A 17,217-nucleotide genomic window follows, 5' to 3' on the forward strand; every position below is an offset into this window, starting at 1 on the left:
TGTATAAATTAGCCAGGTTAAAACAAACAGGTTCATGCTCCTCTCAGCACACAGAAGAGCAGAGGTGTGTGTTCTCGATAAGACAACCTTCCTTGTGCTACACTCTGTCATAAAAGATCCCTGTCACAACAGCAACCCCAAAGACTCGCTACAAACGTATCACAAACCCCCAAGACACGCTTGTAACGTGTTAGTATTATAATCAGAGCAAATAGCCTGCTCCTGCCAGGTCAACACTCCTGTCAGTGTCATTACACTTGTGTTTGTCTTGTGCACTCTGTCTAAATAGGTTTATCTCCATCATGGGTGCAAGGCCACTATTTATGTAAAGTAGTGATATGGTAGTGATATGGCGAGAGAGAGCGATAGCGAGAGACATACATAAAGAGAGAGATGGTGCTAATTGAAAGTTAATAGGATGTCTTGTCCTGTGCTCTGCTGTGTGTCTGGACACTGTCACGGCTTTAGATTTGCTATAAGGAATGTTCATACACAGAATGAAAGGCTGATGCAAAAGTGAAATTCCTAACTTATCTAGTGTCTGACGCTAGATGATATTACAGAAAGGCTTTAAACATGCACTCTGAGGCAAGGCTGTGATGATTGAGCACCCTGCTCTGGAAAAGGGATCATATTCTCAGCGGTGGGGAAATTCCAAGTCAGCATGATCTGTTGAGAGTCTGTCTTCTTACACACATCCATAGTCTTTAAGGCATAACGAACTGGATAACATTCTAAAAGTAACTGCTGTCCATATGCATACTGTTCATATTTAGTGGAGTACACGCATTTCACATAACACACGGGAGATCAAATTCACCTTAAAACTGTTTTAAGGTGAGTAGCCAGGTTACCATATGAGTATCAGCTCATTTGCTTTTCAGCACTGAACTGCGTGGAACTAACTACCAGCTTCCAACCATGATAAGACGGGTCATGAAAGCAGATAAACCAACTGGAAAATGACGTGAAAGTTACAGCTGGGAGATCTCACATGACACACCATCCATGAAGCAGTAACTTAGGACCCGAGAGACAAATTAGAGAGAGTGAGAGGGGAGAAAGGACGAGAGAAAAACAATGTGAGAGAAGATAGAGAAACAGAGTTCAAGAAAGAGAGGGGGAGAGAGAGAGGGGAGAGAAAGGGAAACAAAGATTGGGAGAGAAAGAGGGGAAAGAGAGAGATAGAGGGGAAAGAGAGAGCGAGCGAGAGAAAGGGAAACAAAGATTGGGAGAGAGAGTGAGAGAAAGAGATGGGAACAAAGAGAGAAAGAGTGGAGAGAGAGTGAGAGGAGAGAGAGTGAGAGAAAGAGAGGGGAACAGAGAGAGAGAGAGAAAGAGAGAGCGGAACAGGGAGAGAGAAAGAGGGGAACAGAGAGGGAGAAAGAGAGAGAGAGGGGAACAGAGAGAGAGAGAAAGAGAGGGGAACAGAGAGAGAGAGAGAAAGAGAGGGGAACAGAGAGAGAGAGAGAGAAAGGGAAACAGAGAGAGATTTGAGATTTGTTTTATTTGATTAGGATCCTCATCAGTAACAACTAGTCTTACTGGGGTTCGACATATAAAGACAAATACATTACAGACAAAAGGCTTTACAAGTTATATGTAGTGTGTGCATGTTCATCAATCAGATACACATACATGTCAGTACATACACACTTAAAGCCGAGAGGGAGAGAAAGAGGGATATGGGGGTAGAGCAGGAGAGATAGACAGATGGAGAAAGACTCGTACAGAGAGAGATGTGGGGCAGGTTAATGGGGACTTCCACAGTGTTCAGTAAACCGAACTGTCTCACTACATTAGTCTAAACCTGCTTTCTCTGTACCCCACCTTGCTGGTGGTGACCATGAGGAGTGTTGTGTGATTTACTCCCTCTGAAAAGTCCAGGGGATGCTTCTCCCAGAGGACTCTGGGATAGGAGTGAGCCTTGAGCTTCTGCAGACGCTGCTGGGCCAGAGCTGTGACATCACCATTAACACACAGGTTTCTGTTTGGTTTTTGGCTCTGCCCAGTAGACTGGCAAACAATGGTGTTGCTCCCTTCCTCATGTCTCTTCAAAGTAGACTTAGTTTTGACTGACAAACCACCGCTGTATTTCTGCTGTCTAAATTAACTGTGCAGTGATGCAAAATCATTTTGGAAAAAGTCCATTACAATGTAAAGGCACGTTGTCAGGCAATTTGTCATCAAAAGTATGACAGCAGTGGTGTCAACTTCTGTGCTTCATCAACTACATTTCATTAGTCCCTGAGGGAGAGAACCCTTTCATATCTAATGCCTGATCCAACACATACACCAGCACAGTTCAGAACATAATGCTCTGGAATGCTGCTAGAGATCACATTCTAACACACCAGTGTAACAGCCAATCATTTGTCCTCTTACAGCATTAGGAGGGAGTGGAATTCCATTCTGGTCAGCTCATTAGTGTATTTTGTGAACATTTTCTCTTTTATCATTCAGAATTGTCCAACAGTGTCCAGAGCTGTTGAAGTGTTTTAACGTTTCCTGTTGACATTTTGCATGAAATAAGATGGACCAGGCTAGTGCAAGGAATGTGGTCAATGCCAGTCGCTAGTCTTCTGTGGAAGTGGCACAGAAAAAGAGAAGACCAGTCATACCATAAATATTACAGTAAATCTTGAGTGAAATCATAAAACTGCTTTGTATTAGAGGTGGGAGACCATTGAGATAGGACACGGTATTCCTAACCTGTGTAACAACATCAAACTGACACTAGATCAGTTTCCCAACACCTCACCCAAAGTCTAAAAACCTAGTGCTGAAAGTAACACTGCTCTGACCTCAGCTGAGGAGTCAGGTTTATAGCACTGATAAGAGTAGGGTCTATAAAGTTCTTAATCAGGTGACCCATTTGTCACCCTCAGTAACAGGCCCCGTCACCCCCCATCTCACATGGCCACTCTGGGTCTAACTAGAGCCAGATGCTCCGGGTCGCCAGGTGAAGAACAACCACACAACAGACAGCAGCTTCTCTGGAGAACACGGTCACTGCTGATGTTCGCATGTGATGCTGAAACTTCTGCGCTACCACTTGCCCCTGTAAACAGCTAGACATGATTTACATCTGGTATTAAGACAAGCAAAACAACCATGGAAGATCTCAATTAGTCTTTTATTGGGTGAATAAAAAAATGGTGACAGAAGATTCAACCAAGGGAGTTTAACAAAGGGGGAAGTTTTTTAAAGAGGGTTTTGGAGAGAGAGATCTTAGGCAGAGGGGGACAGGGTCTGGAGGCTGGTCTTCACAGTTGCCAAATTGCCCTTCCAGGAGCTGAGACTGTCGTAGAGCTGCTGCCACTGCTGCTTGCCGAAGGTGCGGTGTGTGCTGTGGCTGATGGGGGCAGAGATAAAGACACCTGGTTAGGGAAAGGGGAGCATAATGCCATACCTGGCAACCCTGAAAGGTATCATTGGAAATCTTAAGAGCTTTGAGTCTCCCTCTGACAGTGTAGTGCCTAATACGTCTGAAGTACCTAGAGGGAAGACATTTTCCTTGTCATACACACAACCAAACCCTATTATTAATAGATATGCATTGAACATACCACAACTGTAAGCACCAATCAGATCAGAGTCAAAGGGAACCTGCTTTGTAGCACAGAATAAAAATAGATGTCTAGATTTCCTTTGCAGAAACCCATCAACAATAGCATTGATACTCAACTGGCAAAAAAAGCCTCCAAAAGGTGAAAAAAAGTATTTCTGTACAGCAACACAAGAACAAAGACCATCGCTATGGTTTTATAGTGGGGAGCTCTGAAGAACGGTTGTCAGAAACCTTGAACTGATTGCTACAGTGTCTCTATTACAGGGTCGTTCATTAGGTACCAAACGGAAGAAAAGGGGAGGGACTACTACAACGGCAGTTTCTGTTTTTGGTTTCGCTACATTGCGCCGTAATACGACACAGCTTCAGCCTGCCAAACGCAGCCGCTGACATCGCAGAACACACTTGATTAGAATAGCACGTTTTTTAAAGATGATTATTTTGGCTTACCTCACGATAACCTTTCGCTGTGTCTGGTCAATCTTGCAGTACACCATCTTAGTCCGAACAGCTACAGACAAGAGACAGGAAGACATTGAGAGAGGTGGGCGGCAGACAAGAGGGAGTATCCGTGTGTCAAGGCAACCCTCAAACACATTACAGACTTCTGAGAGGGCGACCAACGTCACAGTAACAATAAGGATACTAACTCCTACATGTCTGCTCCTAGGACAGTTTGGTTCCTCAATTTGTCAAAAAAAATAAATCTACAGACAACATCCTGTTTTGACCGTTTTAACTTTTTGTGTTTATAGATGTTAGGTGGACTGTTGCATTGAGGGGGAATTCCAGCGTTGTCAGAGGGGAGTATAGTATTATTAGAGAGAGTGTGTGTGGGTCAGATTGGATTTGAGGCGGTGTTGGTACCGTCGATGACGAAGGCTTCTACTTGGTCTTCTTCTAACTGCAGCTCCTGCTGCATGGTGCCAAAGGAGATCTCTTTAAACTCCACCGCCATGCCCATGAACGTCAGCAGACACATCTTAGCCATGTTCTGCTCATGGTTAAGACCTGGGGACAGGAAGACCGTCAATAAAACACAGGACTAACATCATGGTTGAGACCTGGGGACAGGAAGACCGTCAATAAAACACAGGACTAACATCATGGTTGAGACCTGGGGACAGGACTAACATCATGGTTGAGACCTGGGGACAGGAAGACCGTCAATAAAACACAGGACTAACATCATGGTTAAGACCTGGGGACAGGAAGACAGTCAGTAAAACACAGGACTAACATCATGGTTGAGACCTGGGGACAGGACTAACATCATGGTTAAGACCTGGGGACAGGAAGACAGTCAGTAAAACACAGGACTAACATCATGGTTGAGACCTGGGGACAGGACTAACATCATGGTTGAGACCTGGGGACAGGAAGACAGTCAATAAAACACAGGACTAACATCATGGTTGAGACCTGGGGACAGGAAGACAGTCAAAACACAGGACTAACATCATGGTTGAGACCTGGGGACAGGAAGACCGTCAGTAAAACACAGGACTAACATCATGGTTGAGACCTGGGGACAGGAAGACAGTCAATAAAACACAGGACTAACATCATGGTTGAGACCTGGGGACAGGAAGACCGTCAGTAAAACACAGGACTAACATCATGGTTGAGACCTGGGGACAGGAAGACAGTCAATAAAACACAGGACTAACATCATGGTTGAGACCTGGGGACAGGAAGACCGTCAGTAAAACACAGGACTAACATCATGGTCGAGACCTGGGGACAGGAAGACCATCAGTAAAACACAGGACTAACATCATGGTTGAGACCTGGGGACAGGACTAACATCATGGTTGAGACCTGGGGACAGGACTAACATCATGGTTGAGACCTGGGGACAGGAAGACCGTCAGTAAAACACAGGACTAACATCATGGTTGAGACCTGGGGACAGGAAGACCGTCAGTAAAACACAGGACTAACATCATGGTTGAGACCTGGGGACAGGAAGACAGTCAGTAAAACACAGGACTAACATCATGGTTGAGACCTGGGGACAGGAAGACCGTCAATAAAACACAGGACTAACATCATGGTTGAGACCTGGGGACAGGAAGACCGTCAATAAAACACAGGACTAACATCATGGTTGAGACCTGGGGACAGGAAGACCGTCAATAAAACACAGGACTAACATCATGGTTGAGACCTGGGGACAGGACTAACATCGTAGTTGAGACCTGGGGACAGGAAGACAGTCAATAAAACACAGGACTAACATCATGGTTGAGACCTGGGGACAGGAAGACAGTCAGTAAAACACAGGACTAACATCATGGTTGAGACCTGGGGACAGGACTAACATCATGGTTGAGACCTGGGGACAGGACTAACATCATGGTTGAGACCTGGGGACAGGAACACCGTCAGTAAAACACAGGACTAACATCATGGTTGAGACCTGGGGACAGGAAGACAGTCAGTAAAACACAGGACTAACATCATGGTTGAGACCTGGGGACAGGACTAACATCATGGTTGAGACCTGGGGACAGGACTAACATCATGGTTGAGACCTGGGGAGGACAGGACTAACATCGTAGTTGAGACCTGGGGACAGGAAGACAGTCAATAAAACACAGGACTAACATCATGGTTGAGACCTGGGGACAGGAAGACAGTCAGTAAAACACAGGACTAACATCATGGTTGAGACCTAGGGACAGGAAGACCGTCAGTAAAACACAGGACTAACATCATGGTTGAGACCTGGGGACAGGAAGACAGTCAGTAAAACACAGGACTAACATCATGGTTGAGACCTGGGGACAGGAAGACCGTCAGTAAAACACAGGACTAACATCATGGTTGAGACCTGGGGACAGGAAGGCCGTCAGTAAAACACAGGACTAACATCATGGTTGAGACCTGGGGACAGGAAGAGACCTGGGGACAGGAAGACCGTCAGTAAAACACAGGACTAACATCATGGTTGAGACCTGGGGACAGGACTAACATCATGGTTGACACCTGGGGACAGGAAGACCGTCAATAAAACACAGGACTAACATCATGGTTGAGACCTGGGGACAGGATAAGATCATGGTTGAGACCTGGGGACAGGACTAACATCATGGTTGAGACCTGGGGACAGGAAGACCGTCAATAAAACACAGGACTAACATCATGGTTGAGACCTGGGGACAGGACTAACATCATGGTTGAGACCTGGGGACAGGACTAACATCATGGTTGACACCTGGGGACAGGAAGACCGTCAATAAAACACAGGACTAACATCATGGTTGAGACCTGGGGACAGGATAAGATCATGGTTGAGACCTGGGGACAGGACTAACATCATGGTTGAGACCTGGGGACAGAACTAACATCATGGTTGAGACCTGGGGACAGGACTAACATCATGGTTGAGACCTGGGGACAGGACTAACATCATGGTTGAGACCTGGGGACAGGACTAACATCATGGTTGAGACCTGGGGACAGGACTAACATCATGGTTGAGACCTGGGGACAGGACTAACATCATGGTTGAGACCTGGGGACAGGACTAACATCATGGTTGACACCTGGGGACAGGACTAACATCATGGTTAACACCTGAGGACAGGAAGAGAGTTATTAAAACACAGGAATAACAAGACATGACAATGAAATAGATATAAATGACAGGTCACCAACTCTTAGGTACCATTAATCATGAGATCATTAACTATAATTACTGAATGCACATTAATTGTCAACTGGCTGGTTGATGAAGAATGTAACTGACTATGGTTCAAACTCTCAGGGAGACCTTGGAGGGAAACTCCAAGAAGTAATCGTTCTGTGATGAACACACAAGCACACTCAATTCCACTTGACTCAGGGAGGGTCCATTGGCTAATTGCCTCTGTGCCCAGCAGTGTGGAACTACAGTGACTAGGCATATTAACACAAACACCACCATGTCTGCAGTGAGAGCCAATACCACCTGACTTATGTGGGAGGACCAACCATGTTAATTGGACCCCTACGTTCTCAGCAGTGTGTGGACAGAGAGACACTGCTGACACACACATTCCAACCCTGTATCCACAGAGGTCAGCGATTTAGGCTAGGCAGGGTGTGTGTGTGTCCCAAGGGATTTGATCTCTGCAGTCAGGTCACTAGCCGCGAGGTAGCCCCATTGAGTCTTGATCACTCACCGAGGGAATCGATGAAGTCTTTGTTGCTCTGGTAAAACTTCACGTAGGCAGCTAGCTTTGCACTCACAAAGATGGTTAGGAGCTGTGAATGAAGGAGCGAGAGAAGTCACTGTTAAAACAATCAGGTAATAATGTAGCATCATTGTTATGAATGGATTCATATGAAGCTATTAAATCCTCAGAGTTCAAATGTCACGGCCTTGTTAACAGCAGGATGAGCTGTTCCCTGAGCTGGGCTTCAGTACTCACGTCGTGGAGGAGTTCTCCCTCTAGGAAGCGGACAGGTTTGAGGGCCAGGAGGTGGTCCAACAGGAAGGTGTTGGGGTCTTTCAGGGCTCGTACAATGCATCTGGGGGGAGGAACCAGAGAGGGGTGAGTGACAGCAAAGACAGCCAGTCACGTGTCAGATCTTGTAGTTATGATGGTAGGATAACAGTAGGATAGAGGTGTGTATGTGTGTACCTGTGGGCATCAACGCGTGCTTGTGAGGCGTTGTCCTCTGTGTAACTCCCCAACAGCTCCACCATCACCTTAGCTGCAGCCTCGCTGCAGAGGAACACACACACTCAGTGACACAAGAACCAGCTCAAGAAAAATACAAACACTGCAGATACACAACACATATCCCATTGTACTGAGGAATTACTTTTAGAAAAATATGGAAAATAAACAATCATAACAGAAAGTGATGACACCACCAGGCACCAGACCGTGTCGAAGACACCACCAGGCACCAGACCGTGTCGAAGACACCACCAGGCACCAGACCGTGTCGAAGACACCACCAGGCACCAGACCGTGTCGAAGACGCCACCAGGCACCAGACCGTGTCGAAGACGCCACCAGGCACCAGACCGTGTCGAAGACGCCACCAGGCACCAGACCGTGTCGAAGACGCCACCAGGCACCAGACTGTGTCGAAGACGCCACCAGGCACCAGACTGTGTCGAAGACACCACCAGGCACCAGACTGTGTCGAAGACACCACCAGGCACCAGACTGTGTCGAAGACACCACCAGGCACCAGACTGTGTCGAAGACACCACCAGGCACCAGACTGTGTCGAAGACACCACCAGGCACCAGACTGTGTCGAAGACACCACAAGGCTGTGTGTAGTTAGTTACCTCTTCTTACATTCGACCAGGGCCTCGTACACCAGCCTTAGCAGTGTGTGTTTCTTCTCTGTGTTCAGGTTCCAGTCTGTGATCCACTTACGCACCTGAACCACAAACACACAAGCAGAGCCATGGAAACGTCAATCATCCTCCCTCTACAAGGTCTTGTTCCTGCACAGAGCCCTTACATGTGACTGGTAAAGTGTGGTGTGAGCGGATTGGATGAGCACATCGGTGAGAGTGACCGTGTATGGGGAGTGTGCACGGTGAGAGTGACAGTATATGGCAAGTGTGCACGGTGAGCGTGACAGTATATGGCGAGTGTGCACGGTGAGTGTGACAGTGTATGGCGAGTGTGCACGGTGAGAGTGACAGTATATGGCAAATGTGCATGGTGAGAGTGACAGTATATGGCGAGTGTGACAGTGTATGGCGAGTGTGCACGGTGAGAGTGACAGTATATGGCAAATGTGCATGGTGAGAGTGACAGTATATGGCGAGTGTGCACGGTGAGAGTGACAGTATATGGCAAATGTGCATGGTGAGAGTGACAGTATATGGCGAGTGTGCACAGTGAGAGTGACAGTGTATGACGAGTGTGCACAGTGAGAGTGACAGTATATGGCGAGTGTGCACGGTGAGTGTGACAGTATATGGCGAGTGTGCACGGTGAGCGTACCTGGTCGAGGTCCGTGGGGATGAAAGCGATGGCGTTGCAGGTGGTTGCTACCTTGATGAGGCTGCAGTAGACTGTGTACCTCACTGGGGCTGTCTCATCCATACCATGGAACAGGTTACTCAGCCTACACAACCAAAACCATACACGTTAACTTGACCATTAAGACATGGCTTACGGTTAGTGTTTACAAGGGTCCCACTTCTTCCATCGTGCATAAACAAACCCAAATCTTGGGTCGCTGACTCCATTAACTATGTCCGAGTGCTCCAGGCATCTAGTGGGTGGCTGCATACTTCACCGGTCAGGGAGACTAGTAGAGAACAGAGATAGATGAGTGTGTGGACTTACAGCTGCATCCTGAGGGAAGGCCTCTCTCCCTCTCGGGACTTGACCAGCTTCTCACACAGACTCTCGATCAGGGTCTCCTGTTTCTCCGTCTCCAGGATGAGTAGCAGCGACACTATGCTGTTCATCACACTCTCCACTTCTACAGAGAGGAGAGAGAGACAACTATCAATCACAATGACACCATTCATCATCATTCAAGACTCATTCATACCAGCCACTTTTAGGAGGAAACAGAAAAACAAACATAAGTGGGGGTCCAGGAGAAAACAGAAAGGACAGGATGGGTTGGGAGATGGAAAGGAAAACAGCAGAGGTAGAAACAGCAGATGAATTAAGGGAACAAGACAAGGAGGGGGAGGGGCTGACAGACAGAAAGAGAAGAGTGAGAGAGGACAGTTTACAGTTCATGTGTGTGCTGACATCATGCAGACAGGTGTATCTGTAGATGCCTTGGGCATGTTTGCCTTCTCTACATGGATACTTCACCAATGTGAGCAGTCCTTTAGAAGTGCCACTGGCTATAGGTTAGCGTTTCCCTGGTGTCACTCACCTTTATCGTCGTCCTTGAGGCAGACGTCACAGGCCTCGATGATTTGAGCCAGGTCCACATGGAGACCACCTTCCGAGTTTTCCTCTGAGATCTCTGCTCCTTTGGCTTTGATGTAGGCCCTGAGCTCTGAGGCCTGTCAACAACAACACGTTATAAAAGAACAGGGGTGTATTTATTAGTTGGATTCCAATGCGAAACATTTTGTCTGTGAAACCAAACGTAAAAAGTTCTGCAACGAAAACTACAGTTTCTATTGGGTCCTTTCCCATTTGCTTCTGTTTGGTTCCTTGAGTAAACAGTACATGTTTTCCGTTGTAAAAAGTTTTCAACGGAATCAGACTAATGAATACACCCCAGATTAAACTACAGACACAGCGATGACACTTAGTCCAATAACAAAACGTGCACTACTTAACAGCTGTCATTAAAGATATTTAAATTGTACATTTGATTAAGGCTGCACAATGACAAAAAATTGTTGATGTTGTAGACTGCAACTAACTGTTAGCTAGTTACCTAACGTACAATCCTAGTTACGTGTAAAACAAATGCATCAGCTGGCAATACGTTGTATTAAGTAAACATAAATCACGGGGATATAGCTAAAGTTTACAAAGAGATCTAGATCCATTTAACTGGGGGTGAAAATGGAACCAGCTGTAAAGTTAGCATACTTGCTAACAAACAGCTAGGCTAACTAGCTAGTGTACTGATCATAGTCATCGACTCATGGCTAACGGTAGCATGCTAATGTTATCTGGCATGTCATCCTTTGTCGTAACGTTACATATCATGTGCTCATTATTTTGTAACTATTACTAAAACACTTCAATCGTACCTGGTCCTCTTCGGTTATGTCGATAAATGCTGGGACACTCATTTTATAGTTATTTTAGTGAGCCTAGATCAAATCCACGCTCGCACTACCGCTGAGGCCACCGGAAAAGAGAACGCTTTACGACCGGCAAACATGATGCACTTCCGGGTCATCCTGTTAAAGTGACCGTAGTGATAATTCAGCTGGACTGGACTTTTTCTCATATTGTTTCATACAAAATGCTTAGGTAGCCTAACCTCTACATTTACAACATATGGCCAAACGATTTAATGTTTATTCGTGTTTGATTATGTAATTATGATACAATGTAACCATTTAGTTTTTGTTCCCCCCACCAGTTGTTACATGTTTAAATGTAACCTTTATTTAACTAGGCAAGTCAGTTAAGAACAAATTCTTATTTAGAATGATGGCCTACACTGGCCAAACGACGCTGGGCCAATTGTGCACTGCCCTATGGTACTCCCAATCACGGAGTGTTACAGCCTGGATTCAAACCAGGATGTCTGTAGTGACACCTCTTGAAAATAAAAGAGAGCCGCACACTCTTGGAGCTCAGATGCAAAAATGTAACACCAACGTTTCGACAGCCAAGCTGTCTTCATCAGGGTCATCCCGCAGTGTTTGTGATTGTACCCTGATGAAGACAGCTTGGCTGTCGAAACGTTGGTATTACATTTTTGCATCTGAGCTCCAAGAGTGTGCGGCTCTCTTTTATTTTCAAGTTTTCTACTCCGCTAGCCAGCACCTCGTCTTAATAGGTGTGCGTTTCTTTTTCTTCTAGATTGTAGTGACACCTCTAGCACTGAGATGCAGTGCCTTAGACCGCTGCGCCACTCGGGAGCCCCAAGCCCCAGTTTCTTTGAGAACATCCTACAATCTTGTTAATAAACACTTTTATTGAAGGATTTCAATAAGGATTCCCGAGATACTGAATGTGTGAAACAGGTAGTGGAATCATATAATTCTGTTTATTTTGCTAGATGACTTATGCACCATCTGGAAATGGATAACCTCAGCTTGAGCGCTCCAAAAAGAACAGACTGGGTTCAAAGTGTATGGTCAGGGTCACAAGTTAACGAGACCCACTGCCATGGTCCATGCCATCCTTTCTCCTCTTCTTATCCAGGTATCAATCTATCATCTGGGGGGCTAGTCCCAGGATGTCTTGGCTGAGAGTTACAGTGGTAGAGGTGATCCTCGGACGGAGGTTATCTGGCTGAGTTACCTCTCTGTTCGGACCACCATGACTTTCCCCAGAGTTGACACCGGAAACAATGTGAGCATCAGAGGGGAGCACATTTACACAGCCCTCCCACTGACCCAGCGATATGGCACCAGGGCCTGTATATCAAGTGGGATGCTGTGATTTAGTCAGCCGCAGAGGCAGGCCACTTTCTCCTGGAGTGATTGAGGTGGGGGGGCTTAAGAGTAACTGGAGATGCAATTGCCCCTAAAAGCTGGCTCAGGTTACAAGCTATTGGGGTGTAAAGCCATACATCTTCACGTTAAGAGTAAAGCCAAGCACCCTCCACTCCCAAACAATGGTGTTCTCTTCTTTCCTCTTCACTGTCTCATAAAACGGATACTATCCTGACCTTGGATACCAAGTCTTGGTGGGTTAACTGTCTCAACTTTACTCAGCCATACAGTACTGTTTCCTTTATAACATGTAGAGCAGTTTGCTGTAATCCATGTCTATGTATGTTGCCCATTTGAGACACTTTGACGTAGCATAGAAATGGCTTTTTAACTGATCTAATAGCAGTGAGATATGAACTGCACATAGGTCACAGTTTGCTTATAACAAGTAATTCCTCTTTGATTACAGGAACATTTCACATCATGAAATGGAGAGAGAGAGCGGCCAGACCATAATTCCTGGAGAGTCTGCCAGTCAGATATTTCACGTTGCAGTTACAGTTTAAACCAAGTTTAGACCAACCAAGTTAATTTTTATTATGTTTAGTAGGATAAGGATCTTAAATAGGGAGCTAGGGGTAAATGGTCGGTGGAGTGTTTCACCATGGCCCCTGTACAATGTGTAACACTCATCAGCCTGAGAGTGCCTGGTACCAAGCACCAAGCTCCCCCCTCACTCTCTCCTTGCCCTCTTTGGCTGTCACAGCCAGGAATTTATGGCCGCTTCTACTCCCAAAGTGTGCTTGCTTGTGTAACTCTGAGCATTTCATTAGGTGATTAACAACTGTTGTCAAGTGCCTGTTGTATTTCAACTGCAGAATAAAAGGGTATTTTTTATGGTTTTGAAGCTCCAGATGCATACGAGACATTGTTTGTCTTTTTTAGAAGAAGCATTAAAACGGCAGGTTTGGATATGATCCTCTGTATGTAACAGAGAGGGCATGTCTTCCTATGGTTAGATCCCGCTGGGCAAAAACTGGTTGAATCAATGTTGTTTCCACGTCATTTCAACAAAGAAATTCAAAGCGATGACGTTGAATCAACATGGAAAATTGATTGGATTTGCAAAACGTCATCAGCATAAGGGAATTGTTTATGTTTTTTCACCCAACTTTTAACCTAAATCCAATGATCTGGTGAAACGTTTTGTTGAATTCACGTTAGTTGAAAATTAAACCAAAATTTGATCGCAAATGAAGGCTGTGGTCAGGGTATAAGCCGCAGACATTATGAGGCATGGTCTTACAGGTTCATTGGACTGAAACATTACTTGGTCCACTGTGTAACAATCTGTCTGTCTTATTTCTCTTAGCCAGGCTGACCTCACTCTGACCCAATATACCTTGTATGTGTTTGTGTGTCTATGTGTGTCTGTGTCTGTCTGTGTGTGTGTGTCTGTGTGTGTGTGTGTGTGTGTGTGTGTGTGTGTGTGTGTCTGTGTGTATTGAAGTGTTAGCGCACATTTCAGTAGAAAATGACTGGTCAGTCAGCCCCATTAGCTATTGCAGTATGTGTGTGACTCATCGTCAGAGTTTGTTCACAGGAAATGGTTGGTACATGACTGTTTCAGAGTAGCAGATCATTTAGGTGTGCTGTGCCCCACTGCTATCAGAGTGTGACTTATTCAGAAATTCAGCATAAATGTCCTCAATGACATCAGCTATAGCAATGGCAGAGATGAACCCGTCTTCTCTTTGACATTATGGGGGTGTGAAAAGAAAAGGCTGTATTAGGAGAGGATTTAGTTTAGGTGTCTGTTTTCTCAGCCAAGTGTAGCCTACCCACCTACTAACCCATCACGTAAATCGCTCTCATGATCATCATCACACAACATGGCCGCCCAACTTTCTCCATCTGGTTCCCACTGTCCTCCTCACCTCTCCAACCACTGTCCAATCCCTGCCCTGGGCTCATCTATCAGACTAGCAGTGACCTCATCAAAGAGCGCCTCGCTTGAGTGAGCACTGGAATAAGACCAAGTTTCCCCTAAAAAACGGCTCTATGGTTTTGCCATTTCATCCTGTATGTAGGTACCGACTCGCCAAGTCTTGGCGCCACAAGGAATAATTAATAGCTTCTACCCCCAAGCCATAAAACTCCTGAACAGCTAATCAAACAGCTACCCAGACTATTTGAATTGTTGGTTTAAGGGCTTGTCAGTCAGCATTTCACTGTAAGGTCTACTACACCTGTTGTATTCGGTGCGTGCAACAAATAAAGTGTGATTTACATGTTTTATTTGAATGGTTCAGGTTAGGATTTGAGGCTGGTAAACTAATCCTAAATTGTATTGTATGCCATTGTGTGCCAGTCAGAGGTCTATCTTGGTGTAGAATTGTAATGGTGAGAAGCAGATGTATTCTGTCATAACTTTTCAGCGTTATGATAGAAGTATGCAATGATGCTGACCCCCCTAAATATTCTACCCCTCCCTACACCTCTTGCACACACACAATGTACTCAATCTAAAATAAACATGTAGACCTTATGTTGTTCATCTAGTTGATTACTTGTTTTCTCTCAAAGCATCAGACATGACCTTTGGCGTAGTCGGAATGATTTCCCATGACAATCTGCCTCCCTGTGTGTGTGTGTTTTCACATGCATGTTTGTCTGTGCTCGCCTGTGTGTATCTTGATAGATGCTGCATGTCTGTGGTCTGCTTAGATAGCGGTTCAATGACTGTGATCCCTTATCTGGCCAGACACGAGATAATCAATACTGAAAGGGAGTCACGATCTGATGGATCTCTGACCTGCCAGATTGGGAAAGAAAAAAGATACCCTAAACGAGGTGACAAAATATTTTTAATTGAAACATTAGTTTCCTATTTCACACACACAGAAGCCACATGTGGACTTTTATTTTACACCTTCAGGAGAATAGCATTTCAAACCCTCATCTGCCACATAGGACCACTGTTTTACCAGGATGCATTTACATAGTGGGCATAACTATGTCCACAAAAGAAACATACGGTATAAAACACTGACATCAGTCACATGCCATATCTCTTAATGAGCACATACCAACTCCATATCACTGAGAAGTTGGCTAACGATCAAACTGTGGGTGAACAGTTAGCATTGAGCTATCTGAGGTCATTAATTCCCCTTTGTGGAATATGTGTGCTCTGTTTCAACCTAATGTCATGAACAAGGAGCCCCAATCTGCTAAGAATCCCATCTGAAGGACCCAGTCAGTGCAGCGGAAATGGGAAGGGGGCTTGGGAATGATAGATTGGCCTCTTGTCATCATAGAGTGTTTACACAACATACACTCATTGACGACAAAGAGAGACTGGGTTTAGAAAGGAGAAGGAAAAAGGAATATGTTTTGATTTTTTTGTTGGGGAGGATACTGTGTGACTAGAGCGTAGTGTGGCACGCATACGATATCATCACAGATCACAGACGCTGGGGTGGCGGTCTATGTATATTTGTAAACAACAGCTGGTGCATGATGTCTAAGGAAGTCTCGAGGTAGAGTATCTCATGATACAATGTAGACCCCACTATCTACCTAGAGAGTTTTTATCTGTATATTTCGTAGCTGTCTACATTTTAGATTAACTAACTTCTTAGTAATGACTCGGGACGTCGGGTTTGATACGAAAGCTTATTTTTGTAAGAATACTTGTTTACGTTACATTTAACAACAATTGTTTTGGTACAGAGCAATGCAGGTAAGATGCTGTTGGAAAGTCAGCCACAATCCCCCGCACCTGCACATAATTGGCGCGTTATCACTCATTCCTCTCGCAAGGCATTCTGGGACTTGCAGTCAAAAAGCGTAATTCAACACAACCCAATACAATTACATATGCAAATAAATCTAAAGAAATATCTTTAGATACAGCTCAAAGAATAAACTTAAACATTAACTCTGTAACACATTAAAGTTACAACACTACATACCCCCACAGACCGATGCTGGCACTAAGACCGCACTCAATTAGTTGTATGCAGCCATAAGCAAACAGGAAAACGCTCATCCAGCGGCAGCGCTCCTAGTGGCTGGGGACATTAATGCAGGGAAACTTAAATCAGTTTTACCTAATTTCTATCAGCAAGTTAAATGTGTAACCAGAGGGAAAAAGATCTAGATCACCTTTACTCCACACACAGAGATGTGTACAAAGCTCTCCCTCGCCCTCCGTTTGGCAAATCTGACCATAATTCTATCCTCCTGATTCCTGTTTACAAGCAAAAATGAAAGAAGGAAGCACCAGTGACTCGGTCAATAAAAAAAGTAGTCAGATGAAGCAGATGCTAAGCTACAGGACTGTTTTGCCAGCACAGACTGGAATATATTCCAGGATTCTTCCGATGGCATTGAGGAGTACATCGCATCAGTCACTGGCTTCATCAATAAGTGCATCGATAACGTCGTCCCCACTGTGACTGTACATTCATACCCCAACCAGAAGCCATGGATTACAGGCAACATCCGCACTGAGCTAAAGGGTAGAGCTGCCGCTTTCAAGGAGCGGGACTCTAACCTTGAACCTTATAAAAAATCCT

At 45.2% G+C, this 17,217-nt stretch overlaps 1 protein-coding gene across 1 annotated transcript; it reads right to left on the reverse strand.

Moving 5' to 3' along the window:
• Positions 1 to 3,117: 3,117 nt before the first annotated feature.
• LOC110506940 (eukaryotic translation initiation factor 3 subunit M) lies at positions 3,118 to 11,428 on the reverse strand. Its single transcript, XM_036964045.1, has 11 exons — positions 11,273 to 11,428; positions 10,435 to 10,567; positions 9,885 to 10,023; positions 9,537 to 9,660; positions 8,867 to 8,961; positions 8,203 to 8,286; positions 7,990 to 8,089; positions 7,741 to 7,822; positions 4,439 to 4,582; positions 4,022 to 4,082; positions 3,118 to 3,355 (listed from the first exon to the last, which is right to left on the reverse strand). Exons 1-11 carry the CDS (start codon positions 11,312 to 11,314, stop codon positions 3,232 to 3,234), a joined length of 1,128 nt encoding a protein of 375 aa, XP_036819940.1. The 5' UTR covers positions 11,315 to 11,428; the 3' UTR covers positions 3,118 to 3,231.
• Positions 11,429 to 17,217: the final 5,789 nt, after the last annotated feature.

The sequence above is a fragment of the Oncorhynchus mykiss genome, chromosome 26, assembly GCF_013265735.2.
Source record: "Oncorhynchus mykiss isolate Arlee chromosome 26, USDA_OmykA_1.1, whole genome shotgun sequence".
In the NCBI taxonomy this organism is placed as follows: domain Eukaryota; kingdom Metazoa; phylum Chordata; class Actinopteri; order Salmoniformes; family Salmonidae; genus Oncorhynchus; species Oncorhynchus mykiss.